This window comes from Chrysemys picta, chromosome 1, assembly GCF_011386835.1.
Source record: "Chrysemys picta bellii isolate R12L10 chromosome 1, ASM1138683v2, whole genome shotgun sequence".
NCBI classification, from domain to species: domain Eukaryota; kingdom Metazoa; phylum Chordata; order Testudines; family Emydidae; genus Chrysemys; species Chrysemys picta.
In genome coordinates, this window is record NC_088791.1 from 61,523,886 (window position 1) to 61,539,455 (window position 15,570).

At 40.4% G+C, this 15,570-nt stretch overlaps 1 protein-coding gene across 19 annotated transcripts in view; it reads left to right on the top strand.

The window, feature by feature from the left end:
* USP15 (ubiquitin specific peptidase 15) overlaps nucleotides 1-15,570 on the top strand; it is a 137,527-nt gene that overhangs the window by 18,532 nt on the left and 103,425 nt on the right. For all 19 annotated transcript variants that reach the window (XR_010592739.1, XR_509173.2, XR_002889278.3 and 16 more), the window contains exon 2: nucleotides 10,635-10,762. Coding sequence is in view for 6 of the 19 variants with exons in the window: in XM_005303165.5 (XP_005303222.2) it covers nucleotides 10,635-10,762 (128 nt within the window). In the remaining 13 variants the exon portion in view is untranslated. The remainder of the gene's footprint in view (nucleotides 1-10,634; nucleotides 10,763-15,570) is intronic.

Consider the following 15,570-nt stretch of genomic DNA (forward strand, 5'->3'; position numbering starts at 1 on the left):
GTTTTGTGCAGATCATGTTTTTTTTAAGCATGTGCAATTTATTTTCAAAATAGTTTGTTTTTAGTACACAAATTACTAAAAAAAAGTGTTTCGATATCAATAAGACATGCATGTCAAAGTAGTGGTCAGACAGCAGTCATCTCAATTTTAATGAATTTTCCTCTTCCCTGTTACGTCTTTGGGTACATATACACAGCAAAGAACTGTCTGGACTTCCAGGCGAGCAATGAAACAGCCCATTAGCCTGAGCCCTGCAAACCCGTGTCTGCTGGCATGGGCCAGCTGTGGGTTTTTCTCTGCCATGTAGACATACCTTTTGTGAAAAGCGTAATTGTCTGGGAAATAAGATCTCTCATTAGAGCAATAGCTAAATCAAGAAGAATAAACATTCATTTTGGTAGGCCATCTTGGAAAATAATAGTGGAGTCCATGACTTCTGACTATAGCATAATGTCTTTTCTGAAATATGTAAGGACCACTATTTAGAATTTCTTTTTCATGGAAGTTGATACAAATTTTGCTTGAATAAAGAGTGTTGAATACGGACCTCTTTCTCAAATTACACGTCCCTTTTTTATTTAACACTTATTATTTGCAACATTACAATTTCTCAATCTGGATCCTAAGTTTGCTGTTCACCAGGAAAATCATTGAACAAAGGTTGCTTTACTTGAAAATTATTGTGCTGCTTCACATTACAACCATGACATTAACTTGTAAATACTAAGCTTCAGAGCTAAAGTGCACACAAATCTTCTGATGCTTATAGTGCTCCTCTGTCAGAATTATTCTCCTGTCATATTAATCTTTAGCAGAAAAGGGCTTGCAAGGATGCATGCTGCCAAATTGTGATACAGATTTGGCAGAACATTCACCAATTTCAGTGATGTTTTGTAGCTGTCAACTGAATTTTTATTGTGTTGTAGAAAATATAGATTGTAGACTGTTGTATTGCAATCAATATAACTGACTGGAAAAAATAACGGAATCATCAATATTTATGCACACTAGAAAATGTTCTGGATTAATATTTCCCTATTTTTGAATGCTGGAATAGTTTATTACAAGTTTGGTCAGTTGCATGTGAGACAAAGAAATTCTCTGATCTGAACTGAGTTTCCCAGATCTATAATGATTAATATGGTCAAATACATCCCCGAGTTGTTTTTAAACTTTCAGATGCAATTTCATCAGACTAAGGTATTATATGTCTGCAAAAAAGTCTCCAAAATGATCAATATGTAGATTTGATAATTGAGCTGTTGTATTCACTTTGAGTTGCAAACAATCCAAAAACTTAAAGCATTTTTAGGAAATTGCTACTCTCTAACTTCTATGGTAGAACAGAGCACTGTGCTTTATTGGTTTAGTCCACCCAGTTTTATCCATGGTGGTAGTAGTAGTAGTATTTATGTTGTGGTTGTGCTCAAAATGTGCTTTGGGATACAGAGGATTAGTCAGTTCCTGGACCAGAAAGCATCAATCTTAACAGAGCAGGCAGAGGGATACAACATCCAAGAAAAGTGGACAGAGAGAATACGTTTCATTAGTTAGAGATCTCATTTTTTGCAGGTTAAACTTGTATTTCTCCATGCAACCATCATGATCATCTTCAATTCCGGTATCCTTATGCCCTACCGTCGTAACATTTAACTTTACTTCAGTATAAACCTTGGGTTCTGAAAAACCCAGCTATTTCATATTTTCAAGGAAAAAACTCAATTGTGTGCTTTTTAGTTTTCATTTTTTCTTTCTTTACCACATTGAAGTGTTTATATGAATATAACATTTCAAATTTTTTTATACGTGAAATAACATTTTAGTAGTATTCAAATTATAATTTACAGTTTTAAATTCAAGGGAAGGCTGAACAGATTCGTCTAATGTATAAGTTCAAACAGGAAGGGCAATGCATGGAGACTAGAGAGAATTGTGGGTAAAATTAACTGTCATTGGATGTTGAAGAAAAGAGTTGGTAGATTTGTGAATTGTTGGGAAGCTCTGCTTTACTGGAAATTCCAAAATTTGGGAAGGTAGGATATCAGATAACATGCTTCTATATAAAAGTGGTAGCTAATCTTTTCAGTATTTATAATTTTGAATTCACTCTTTCTCAGTCAAACTGATGCAAACCTGAAAGCTGCTGAGAATACTGCAAGTGGGCAATTAGTGTTCAGTGATTACCAAGCACTGGTGTAAGCATCACTCAAGATGCTTAAAGATGAAGTGGTTGGTAATAAAGGATTGAATAAACGGAACTAATGAAACCAGATAATATTTCTAGAATAAAATATTGAGATTTTTAAATAGCAAGATTGAGAGATGGCTGTAGCCCTCGGAGCTTTGATCAGTGCCTTGCTGAAGGTCACAAGGCTCTAGCCCTTGGAGCTTTGGTCAGCCCAGCTGTGTGAAGTCTCTCAGGGTAGGTCTACACTGCAATTAAAAACCCGCAGCTGGCCTATGCCAGCTGACTGGGGCTTCTGGGGCTCGGGCTGCAGGGCTGTTTAATTGCATCAGCCCGAGCTCTGGGACTCTTCCACCTCACAGGGTCCTAGAGCCCAGGTTCCAGCCTGAGTCCAGAAGTCTACACTGCAATTAAACAGCCCCACAGCCCAATCCCCGAAAGCCAGAGTCAGCTGACATGGACTAGCCGCAAGTGTCTGATTGCAGCATGGACATGCCCTCAGTGGCTAATCACTCTCTGGTGGTGGTTGATGAAGCTGAGCTAATCAGAGAAGACTTGGTATAAAAAGTCACTTGCTAGGCGAATTCATGAGCCCCAAACAGAGGCAGCTAACAGGAGAGTTTTGGAAAGAACTTGGACCAGGAGAGTGAGAGGCTTTCCTTGCACGTTCAGTGATACGTGTGATATCAAGATGTCCAGCAGTGGAACCGTGGTGGTGACCTGCAGTGTATGTGCCATGTTCTCTTTCTGGCCTGAAGCCAGAAGGGATTTCCTCTTCATAAAGTGCAAGTTGGTGGCTGTGCTGAAAGAAATGATTCTCAGATTGGAGGGGCAAGTTGAGACGGTACTAACAATCAGAGATGCTGAAGAGTTCCTAGACATCCAGTTTCGGGAAACACCAGTACCCCTGGTTCAAGGAAGAATGGAGCTGGCCACAAAGAAATGAATGAGAGAGAGAGAATGTCAGCAAGGAGGCCTTGCACTTGATAACCATCAGAAGCAAGAGGACCCAGCAGCATTCTGTATGGGTTGAGACAGATGAGGATAGTTAGCCTATGGCCACCAGAAAAGAGAGAAGCAGGAGGAATTCCACACAGCTAGAAGTTTCAAATCGATATAGTTCCTCAGCATGGACTATGGAAGATACCTCTCAAGATCAAGCAGGTCCAAGGGAATGGAGAGAGCTACAGGACACAAGTGGATGACAGCTCGGCCCAACCGGTAAGAAAATTAGGCATGCCTGCAACGAGTTCTCCAACCATCCAAGGAAGACAGACTGTCTTTGTAGGAGATTCAGTGCTCAGAAGAATCAAAAGAACATTCTGCAAGGGACATGTGGATATCAGGACAGTGTGCTACCTCCCAGAGCCAAGACATGAGACATCACTCTAAAGATTGGATAGGCATCTGAAGTTGACAGGAAAGGATCCGTTGGTGATGGTTTATATCCTATGAATCAGTGTCATCTGTGCTGATATCTCACAGATAGATGACTTCAGGAACTTGGAAGCCTGTTGAAAAAGAATGTCCAAGTCATCGTCTCTGAGATCCTTCTTGTCCCACAAGGAAAGAAAGACAAAAGATTATGGAAGTGACTTGCTGGCTAGGTAAGTGGAAGATGTTGGTTTTGTAGAAGATTGGTCAACCTTCTATGGGAGGAGATGACCTCCCCCTCAGAGGAAGGGAAGACCAATCTCCTCAGAAACAGGTAGTCAGAAGGGGGTTAAACTAGTACAAAGAGGGAAGTTATGAGCATTCAGCACAAAATTCAGATGTTGAGAACAAAATTATCAAGGAACCAAAGGATGTGAAAATAATTTCCTCCACACCAATGCTAGAAGCCTGGGAAACAAACAGGAGAAATTGGAATTGCTCATTATCTAGTTGGTATTACTGAAACTTGGTGTGTTGATTCACACAATTGGAATGTTAAAATCAATGGTTATAACCTATTTAGGAAGGATCAATTGGGCAGAGTGGGAGGTGGTGTGACGGGGTGGACTACACCCACAGGCACCCTGCTATAGGCCTCGGTGTCTGAACATGGAAGAGCCCTGAGGTAAGAGTGAAGCTTTGGTGAAGGCTGGGGCCAGGGAACTGAAAGCAATTTCATTAAAGGAACATGATGGTGCGTGGCTACTATTCTTTGAGTCCTTGGGCTGGGACACAGAGTAGTGGGTGGGCCCAGGTCCCCCCATAAGCCACCGGGGAAGTGGCCTACAATTGGACAGCGATTAAACCCCTAGAAGAGGATCTGAATTGTTAAGAGGCCCATCTGGAGAGCTGGGACCAGAACAGACCAGAGTGGGTGAAGAGTCTCCAGGGTGGTAGCCCTGGGGGCACACCCCCCTACCAGCATCAGGAGCACTTAAAGACTTTGTTGGAGTAATACCCCAGAAGGGGTCTGTTTGAGTTGTTTGTGACTTGGTCGGAGGGCTCAGTCACTAGAAACAGAGAAACTGTCAGAAGGGGTCACCACAGACTGAAAGAGGTGCAGAGACACACCTGAACAACTCTTTGTCAAAATGGCATTTCCTGTTCCAGAATCACTGATAACTCAGAAGACAATTATCTTGAATGCGTATGCTCCATGTCCTAACAGATAAGCACATGATGGGGTCTGCGACAAACCACTAATTCATACTAGGAATCAGGATGGCCTCTTCCTTACATGCCTATCTAAAACATGTAGGAGGAAAAAGCTGCATGATCATGGGGGACTTGAATTTGAGTGACATGTGCTGGAGGTCTCATGCTCCCAGTACGAAAACATTCTTGGAATTTCTAAACATTATAGGTGATGATTTCCTAATTCAAAAAGTGTTACAGCCATCACAGGGGGATTCTATATTGAACTGTGTCCTAACAGATAAAGAGGAACTCATCACAGACCTAAAAAATTAACGTTATCTTAGGAAAAAATGATTATGACTTGATCATGTTTATAATTGCAAGCAGAACAAAGTCCAGATCAGTAATATATATAGTTGTTGCTTTAAGAGGGCCAATTTCACAAAGCTGAAAACAACTATGAGCCAAATCAGCCGGGAAGAAGAATTTAATCAGAAAAATGTGACTGATAATTGGGAATTGTTTAAGAACACTTTACTAGATACTCAAAAAGGCACAATAGAGGAAAAAGGCTGTGCTGATGTAAAAAAGCCAAAAAAACAAAAGACCTGGTTTAAAGGAGAAATGAGAGCAGATGTAATTTAATATCATTATTTTTTATTAATAAATAACAAGTGTAAGAAAGGGTAAGTTGATGAGAATGAATACATATCCGAAGTTAAGAATTATAGAAATTGATAAGGATAGCCAGGGGACACGAGGAGAAATCTATGGCCTGTGGAGTTATGGCTGATAAGGAGAAGTTTTTAAAATATATTAGGAACAAAAATAATCTTGACAATGGTATTGATTCATTACTAGATGGAGATAGTAGAATTATCAGTAATAATGCTGAAAAGGCAGAAGTATTCAATATATATTTCTGTTCTGTATTTGGGGAAAAAACAGATGATGCAATATCATTATATGTTAACACTCTTTCCATTCCACTAGTATAACTGGAGGATGATAAACAGAAACTACTGAAGTTAGACATTTTTAAATCAGCAGGTCCACATAACTTGCATCCATGAATTTTAAAAGGGCTGGTTGATAGATAGAAACTATTTGCTAAAATCCCTTTCCAGAACTGATCTACCGGAAAGGTAACTTACTAGTGTAGTTCAAAAGGTAGAAGTCTGTGCTCGAGATCTGAAGGTACAGGATTCAAATTCTAATGACCTGTGGGGGGGACCTAATAGTTTCATCTGATAGAATTTGTTTTCCTGATTTAAAAAAAAAAAATTTTTTTTTTTACTTTTTATTTTGCGCAATTAAAACAGATTTTATAGTTTAAAATGCCTTTAATCAGTAAACTGTGGTACTAAACACAGTAAAATACAGGTATTCCACACTTGGGTCATTTATCGCACATTTTGATTGCTAGTGTCACACACTGGCAGATTTGAAGGTTGAGAGCTATGCTAGCACAAAATGAGTAATTTAACCAAACCATTTTAAGTACTGCACTTCAGGTATACAACAAGACAAATTCAACTTTCAGTTCCATTACCGAATACTACAGATGTAGAAATAATGTGAAAATTTAAGGGAGAATTAAAAACCGTTTTGGTTTTTAATGCAAGATGGCTGCTTGAATGGGAGAAGTGACCTGGTAACATACAGTGGAAGAATGCATTCCTACAGATGCATTCTACATCTAAAATGAGGACCACAGGAAGTTTACTCCTGGGGGAATTCTGTGCCACTGCACATGCACAGAATTTATGTCCCCCACATATTCCTTTGCTTTCCTGAAGAAAAATGACTTTCTGACAGGGGGAGAAAAGGGAAGCCACAAGAGCAGTCATGCAACCCTCCACATCAGTATTTTTCAGGTACCCAGGCCAGCCAGCAGAGAGATAAATCACTGTGGGGTAGAGGGTGGGCCTGGGGAAGACTTGGCTGGTGGCTCCTATCCTAACCAGGTCAGCTGCTAGTCCCGGCTCTGCTAGGGAGGACGGGACTTCCTCTTCCCTTGCATGGCATCCATCACTGAGTCAGACTCCACCCCCAGATTTCTCCCCCAGCTGCAGGAAGCTCTGCAAACTCCCACCACCCTCCTGCGCCACTCACTTCCTGCACCAATCACTCCTCAGCTGCAGGGAGAGGGATCCCTATGCGGGGAGCTGCTCCCCATCCACCCAACCCCTGTGCATACAGACCCCTCTTATCTCACCAACAGGACCGCTGAATTCAGAATTTTGTCAGTTTTTAAAAGATCTGAATTCCTGTTTGGCCAGCTCAGCATCAATGATTTGCTCAGAGTGTACTGATATCTAACAGATGCAAAAGAAAGGAAAGTTTGAAAGTAGTCAGTAGACTGGGGACTCATTTATTGCATGTGTTACATGCTTTTCATTTTTGACAATGTTTTTATGTTTGAGGAGTAAATAAGCATTCAGCATGTATTATATAATATGTGTCATGCTTTCCATTTCATTAAAGTTTCCTAGCTTGTCTCCCTCACCCGCCTCCTTCCTCGGCCTTTTTCCAGAAAAAAATGTTTGCTTCAAGGTTGGAGAATCACAACACACCTGGTTCATTCATATGATAACAGATAAGTAGATGGCTTAGTTAGCTAGTTTCTTGTAAACATTATGGAAGAAGTAGCTCTTTAGGAAGTTTTAAGTGAATGAGGAAAGGGCATTGGGTTTGCGTGCCAGCTCAGGATAATGTTCTGTTTATAGGCAATGTGGGGAACAAAGTGGGGGGAGAGATCTGATTAAGTTGACAAAAGGGTTCTCAAGGCTGACAGAACTGCTGGAGCAGTTCTGGAATTATCGAAGTTCCCAAAGACAAGGGTAGAAAAGTCAGGTGGAGTTATGATGGGCCTTTAAGGGTATGTTGGCACTGCGTTTAGACACCTACGGCTGGCCCGTGCCAGCTGGCGTGGGCTAAGGGGCTGTTTAATTGTAGTGTAGATGCCAAGCCCAAGCTCTGGGACCCCGTGCTGGGGGCTGGGGATGTCCCAGAGCTCAGGCTCCAGCCTGAGCCAGAATGTCTACACTACAGTTAAACAGCCCCTTAGCCTCAGTCAGTCGTCATGGCCCAGTTGCATGTTTTTAATTACAGTGTGGAAATATTTTAAGGGGTTCATAAAAACCTTAAATTTAATGTGATGGCAAAATGGGAGCTATTGGGCTCTGAATACAAGTAGAAACAGCATGATGTAGTCAAAATGATGGCATTAGGACAGCTTTTTGCATCTCCTGAAGAAAAAAGAAATGGGTGTGGGGGGGCTAATGTAGAGGCTATATTAATCAAGACAGGAGATGAGTGCTTTAATTTAAATTTAAGCTTTCATAATTAATCAGCCTTACATTTTGTATTTCATCACTATTTTAATTGTGTAGTTGTACTGTTACGTTAACTTTTTACAATTGTAATTGTAGTAAAGATGTAGCTGAAAGCTACTAGTATGAAAAAATTGAGTGCTTTAATGCATAACCAGGGCATGTTTTATCCAGTCTGTTATGGACACAGAACTGTTATTTCAACTTCACTTGCTCCAGTTGTTCATTATGGTAGACACATTACTAAATGTTGGTCAGTGAACAGTGTTGTTGGGTTTCTCCAAAGTAGGGCTGTTGATTGATCGCAGTTTTAATCACATTGGTATTCTATTATTTAACAATTGAAATTTATTAAATATTTTGGATGTTTTTCTACATTTCCAAATATAGTTATTTCAGTTACAACACAGAATACAAAGTGTACACTGGTCACTTTATATTATTATTTTTGATTACATATATTCACACTTTAAAAATGATAAAAGAAATAGTATTTTTCAATTCACCTCATACAAGTACTGTAGTGCTATCTCTTTTCGTGAAAGTGCAACTTACAAATGTAGATTTTTGTTGTTGTTACATAACTGCACTTAAAAACAAAACAGTGTCAAACTTTAGAGCCTACAAGTCCACTCAGTCCTACTTCTCGTTCTGCCAATCGCTAAGAAAAACATTTACAAGAGATAATGTTGCCCACTTCTTATTTACAATGTCACCAGAAATTGAGAACAGGCATTCACATGGGACTTTTGTAGCTAGCAATGCAAGATGTATTTAAGTGCCAAACTTTTGTACTGGCGACCCCTTTCACATATCAAGCCTCTAAGTGCAACCCCCCCTTATAAATTAAAAACACTTTTTTATATATTTATCATCATTATAAATGCTGGATGTGAAGCGGGGTTTGGGGTGGAGGCTGACACTTGTGACCCCCCCCCCCATGTAATAACCTTGCGACCCCCTGGGGGTCCTGACCCCCCGTATGAGAACCCCTGTGCTTAACATTCGTATGCCCCTTCATGCTTCAGCCACCATTCCAGAGGACGTGCTTCCATGCTGATGATGCTCATTTAAAAAAAAAAAAAAGCATTAATTACAACTCTCCCCCAAGGAGTTCAGCCACAAATGTATGTCTCCGGCTCTATTTTACCCACATTCTGCCATATATTTCATGTTATAGTAGACTCGGAGATGACTCAGCACATGTTGTTCATTTTAAGAACACTTTCGCTGCAGATTTGAGAGAAAACAAAGAAGGTACCAATGTGAGATTTCTAAAGATAGCTACAGCACTGGACCCAAGGTTTAAGAATCTGAACTGCCTTTCAAAATCTGAGAGGGATCAGGTGTGGAGCATGCTTTCAAAAATCTTAAAAGAGCAACACTCTGATACGGATACAGAACCTGAACCATCAAAACAGAAAATCTGTTGCTGGTGGTATCTGACTCAGATGATGAAAATGAACATGCGTTGGTCCACACTGCTTTGGATTGTTATCGAGCAAAACCCATCATCAGCATGGACACGTCCTCTGGAATAGTGGTTGAAGCATGAAGGGACATATGAATCTTTAGTGCATCTGGTATGTAAATATCTTGTGATGCTGGCTACAACAGTGCCATGAGAACACCTGTTCTCACTTTCAGGTGACATTATGAACAAGAAGCGGGCAGCATTATCTCTTGCAAATGTAAACAAACTTGTTCGTCTGAGCAATTGGCTGAACAAGAAGTAGGACTGAGTGGACTTGTAGGCTCTAAAGTTTTACATTGTTTTATTTATCACTTGTACTGATTTATATAGATTTTTTTGTCTTGTATTATAAATTTTGCTAATTTAAAAAAAGATGGGCGGAATCAAGCAGACTGCACTGTGGAAGAAATCAGTTACGGAGGGATTAATATTTTTCATCTTGTGTTTTCTCTCTGGCCAGTTGCATGGATTCCTCCTTGGAGGAAAAAATAATTTTCATGGGCCTTTAAAAGCATCATATTATAGTTTTAAAAGTTACTAAATCAACTTTGGGAATTTTATGAAGCAGGAAAAATCCAAGCTGACAGTTGTAATGCTTTGCCTGTGTGTGTAGTAATGCTTGACACTTCCGATCTCTGCAGAACTGCCACATTTTTCAACTGACTGCACTATGGGTCAGTGGGAATTTTGCCTTTACTTCATTAGGCGAAAAATTGAGTTCTATGTAAAGTACAATACAGATTGGAAGTTATAAATAATACCTGTGTCTGAAAATTTGAACATGCTGTTGTAATGCTTAATATTACTAAAATTAAAAGAGATTGGGGGCCTGAGGAGTGATTGACAGGGTGACTTTAGCTATCTGCCAGTGCATTTATATATATATATATAGAGAGAGAGAGAGAGAGAGACACAACACATGCACACATTTTTAAGATTTCCGATTGATGGTGCCCCTTAAGTCAGAGTAATTCACATGCAACTATCCTACCTTATTTTATGTCAATTATATTAAAGTACTAAAACCATGCTTCAGATTTTTCCAATAATTCTGTTTTCCCTTTTCAAGGTATTTAGTGGATAGTCGCTGGTTCAAACAGTGGAAAAAATATGTTGGGTTTGACAGCTGGGACAAATACCAGATGGGAGATCAGAATGTGTACCCTGGTCCCATTGATAATTCTGGACTTCTCAAAGGTAATTTATTAATATTTACATGGAACAAAGATGTAAACTTAAACTTGTAGTTCAATAATCATTGTTCTCATTGATATAGTTTTAATCTGTTGCAGTAATAAATCCCACTTTGAATTCCTTAAACAGTTTTATATATGTATCTTTGGTAATTTTCAATTACAAAATCAATTTATCATTATTAACATTTAGTTAATGTAAACCTATTTTGTTCAGACAGTGATAGGGTACCAATATTCTTAATGATTTATTACAGTTCATAAATTGGATTGTTCTAATACTAGCTGTGGCCTCTGTTATAGTAATATCAGTATTTGATAACATGTGAAGTTCTTTTGATTTTCTGTCTGATTAGATTAAGGATAGCTTTGAGTCAGCCACAGAGGTTGATAAACTCAGTGCAAGTTCACTAATATAAGCCCTTGTATGCATGCAGAAGTTGCATTGCTTCTACGTAAAACATTTTTAAACAAGTGCAAAATGCTGTATGTACACTCTTAATTTAATTTAAAACAGGCTTATTTCATTTTGTTTAAGTTGATTCCTAATTGACTTAAGCAAAACTGAAGTGTTCACACAGCCTTTTGCACTGACATAAACTAAATTGTGTTAAAATTACACCTTGAGGCTATGTCTGCACTACACATCACTGGAAGCAGCGTTTAGGGTCATGTAGCTACAAGACTGCTGTGACCACACTGCAGGGTGTAGCTACACATGTCAGTGAAAGTCTCTGGCATGGAGGAGACATTGGGGGAAAAGCTTTAGCAGCTTTCTGGTGCCAGAGCCTTTCACCCTGGCAAGGAATGATTGAGCCTTCCCAAGTGCCCCCTCTTCCCCTCCCCATCCAGAGCCTTTCCCCTCAGTGGGTAAAGGCTCCAGCAGTGGGGAGCTGACGGACCCTTTTCCCACTGCTCCTATGGTGGGGACAGGCTCCAACGGCAGGGAGCTGGCAGAGCCTTTCATCCCTGCCAGAGTCTTTCCATGCAGTGAGGAAAGGCTCTGCAATGGAGAACTGCCCAGGCTTTTCCCCATTGCCTCCCCTTGCCAGAATCTTTCCCTATTGACAGTCTTTTCCTGCACAGGGGAAAGGCTCCAGCAGTGGGGATGCAGCGGAATGCTATACTGCTAAAAATAGCAGCAAAGACAGGGAGGTATGGCTTGGGCGAATAGAGAGCCATGTAGGGTATATACTCACTTAAGCCATGCCTCACTGCTAGTTATACCTGTGCTGGGGGTCTACATGCGTACTTATTCTACATGCTGCCAAAAGCAGTGTGCAGTGTAGCGGTGCCCTTAGTTAAACAGGTGCATCTTCCTCATGTAAACAAGCTCTGAGACCTTATTGCAGTGACCTCTGAGCACATGAGCAAGATGCATTGTACGGTTCTATGACTGTCTAAAGAAGTTTCCAAAATGAAAATGGGATAATTTAACATTCCTTTATCACTGCCTAAATTAGGATCAATTTAAAAAAATAGTTTATAAAAACTGATACTACTACAATTATTACTGATAGTAGTAATTTATGGTAGTGTAAATTTATTGTCACTTCCAGTGGCTGCAGAAAAGTATAGTGTAACCTTATAGTGAACTGTGATTTCTCTCCTCCCCCCCCCCCCCCCCCAAATATGTAATTATATTCGGTTATCTTTGCTTGATAGGTTCTGTAATGTTAAAGATCCCCTTCTTCATAAAAAATATCATAATAGATCAGAGCAATGGTAGGTCCCCTGGGGGCCCGTGAGCAGGTTTCATGGGGTCCGCCAAGCATAGCTGGTGTTAGACTCGCTAAGCCCCAGGGCAGGAAGCCAAAGCCCCGCCATGCAGGATTACAGCTTGGGGCTCTGAGCCCCACCACGTGGGGCTGAAGCCGAACCCTGAGCAGCTTAGCTTTGCGATGCCCCCTGTGGCATGGGGCCTTGGGCAGTTGCCTTACTTGCTACCCCTTAATGCAACTCAGGCTTTTATATGTAGAAAAACAGTTGTGGCACAGCTAGGCCATGGAGGTTTTTATAGCATGTTTGGGGGACGGAGGGGGGTCTCTAAAGAAAAAGGCTGAGAACCCCTGGTCTAGACCAGTATTCTGTGTCTGACAGTGGCCATTATCAGATGTTTCAGAAAAAGATGCAACACTGCCCCATGCATCCATGGTCCCCTGCAATACAAAAAGTAAACAATTCTGCCTAATCCCAGGCAGGTGGTGATTTGGTTTATGCTCTGAAGCATGAGGATTTATATCCCTTATGCAGTTTTATTTTAAACTTGTGGTTTTGAGTAGTGCCTCTGATAGGTTATATTTTTTTCGCTCAGTGGGGAGCAGCTGTTGCAAGATTAAGAGCCACGCTTTCCTCCTTCCCCCTCGATAAGTTGCCGCTACTTCATTCTTTCCACATTGTCTGTCTTTGCTCACTGAGAAGGAGGAAGGAAGATGATTTGTAACTGGGGCAGTAGCATCACTGTAGTTAGGAACAAAGGAACAGCCATACTGGGTCAGAACAATGCTCCATCTAGCCCAGTATTCTGTCTCTGACAATGGCAGATGCTTCTGGCAGTTGGAGTTGTAGGTATACCCGGAGCATGGGGTTGCATCCCTGACTATCTTGGGTAATTGCCATTGATGGAACTATTCTCCATGAACTTATCTAATTCATTTTTGAACTGGTTTATACCTTTTGGCCTTCACAACATCCCATAACAATGAATTCCACAGGTTGACTATGCATGGTGTGAAGAAGTACATCTTTTGTTTGTTTTAAACCTGCTGCCTGTTAATTTCATTGGGTGATCCTTAAGTCTTGTGTTATGTGAAGGGATAAATAACACTGCCCTATTCGCTTTCTCCATATCATTCATGATTTTATAGCCCTCTATGCTATGCCCCCTTAGTCGTCTCTTTTCCAAGCTGAACAGTTGCAATCTTTTTTTCTCTCTCCTCATATGGAAGCTGTTCCATACCCCTAATCATTTTTGTTGCCTTTCTCTGCACCTTTTCCATTTCTAATATATCTTTTTTTGATATGGGACAACCAGAATTGCACACAGTATTCAAGGTGTGGGCACACCGTGTAGCTGTATAGTGGCATTACGATATTTTCTGTCTCATTATCTATTCCTTTCCTAATGGTTCCTTACATTCTCTTCGCTTTTTTGATTGCCACTGCACACTGAACTGGTATCATGGATAGTTCTCTGAAAATAACTCCAAGACCTCTTTCTTGAATGGTAACAGCTAATTTAGACCCTGTCATTTTGTATGTATAGATCCTTTGGGAGATGCAACTATTTACCTTTCTCCATTAAACTGACCATTTATTACTATCCTTTGTTTCCGATCTCTTAGCCAGCTACTGGTCCATGAGCGGACCTTCTTTCTTATCCCATGACTGCTTAGTTTGCTTTAGAGCCTTTGGTGCAGGACCTTATGAAAGGCTTTATGAAAGTCCACGTACATTTATTGACTAGATCACCCTTGTCCGCATGCTCGTTGACTCCCTCAAAGAATTTGAATAGATTGGTGAGGCATGAATTCCCTTTCAAAAGCCATGTTGACTCTTCCCCAACATATGATGTTTTTCTATGTGTCTGATAATTCTGGTGGGGTTTTTTTGTTTTTGTTTTTACTATAGTTTCAACCAATTTACCTGGTACTGAAGATAGGTGTACTGATGTGTAATTGTTAGAATTGCTTCTTGAGCTTTTTTAAATAATTGGCATTGCATTAGCTATTCCCCAGTCATCAGGTACAGAGGCTGATTTAACCAACAGATTACATACCACAGCTAGTTCTGCGGTTTCCTATATGGTGAATGCCATTTGCTCCTGGTGATTTATTACTGTTTAATTTATCAACCTGTTCCAAAACATCCTCTATTGACACCTCAATCTGGGACAGTTCCTCAGGTTTGTCACCTAAAAAGAATTGCTCGAGTGGGGGAATCTCCCCCGTATTTCTCTGCTGTGTACACCAATGCGAAGAATTCATTTAGCTTCTCTGCAACAGCCTTGTTTTCCTTCAGTGCTCCTTTAGCTCATCGATCTTCCAGTGGCACCACTGATTGTTTGGCAGGCTTCCTGCTTCTGATGTAGTTAAAAGAATTATTGCTGTTAGCTTTTGTGTCTTTTGTTGGTTGGTCTTCAAATTCTTTCTTGGCCTGCCTTTTATGCTTGACTTTCCAGAGTTTTGCTCCTTTTTATTTTCCTTACTAGGATTTGACTTCCAATTTTTAAAGGATTCCTTTTTGCATCAAACTGCCTCTTTTTCTCCACTGTTTAGCCATGGTGGCATTTTTTTGTTCCTCTTACTGCTTGGCAGTTCAGCTATATTTGCCTTCTGGACCAGATCCTGTGCGCCACTTAGGACTGAATCAAGAATTGCCTCTCCCCTTCTTGGTTCCAGGACAAGCTGCTCCAAGCAGCAGTCATTTGTGGTATCTAGAAGTTCTCTCTCATCACTTTGTGAAGTGACATATATATCCAATCAATACAAGGACAGCTGAAATCCTCAGTTATTATTGTTTTCTGCATTTGCAGCCTCTCTAATCTCCCTGGGCATTTCACAATAAGCTTACGAATGACGGAATGCAAGCCAAAATAGGGAAAGAACAGGTTAAAAAATATTTAGGTAAGTTAGATGTATTCAAATTATCAGGATCTGATGAAATTCATCTTAGTGACTCTAAGGAACTAGCTGAAGCAATCTTGGAACCATTAGCAATTATCTTCAAGAACTCATGAAGGATGGGCAAAGTCCCAGAGACTGAACAAGGGCAAACATAGTATATGTCTTTAAAAAGGGGAACAGTGAGGAC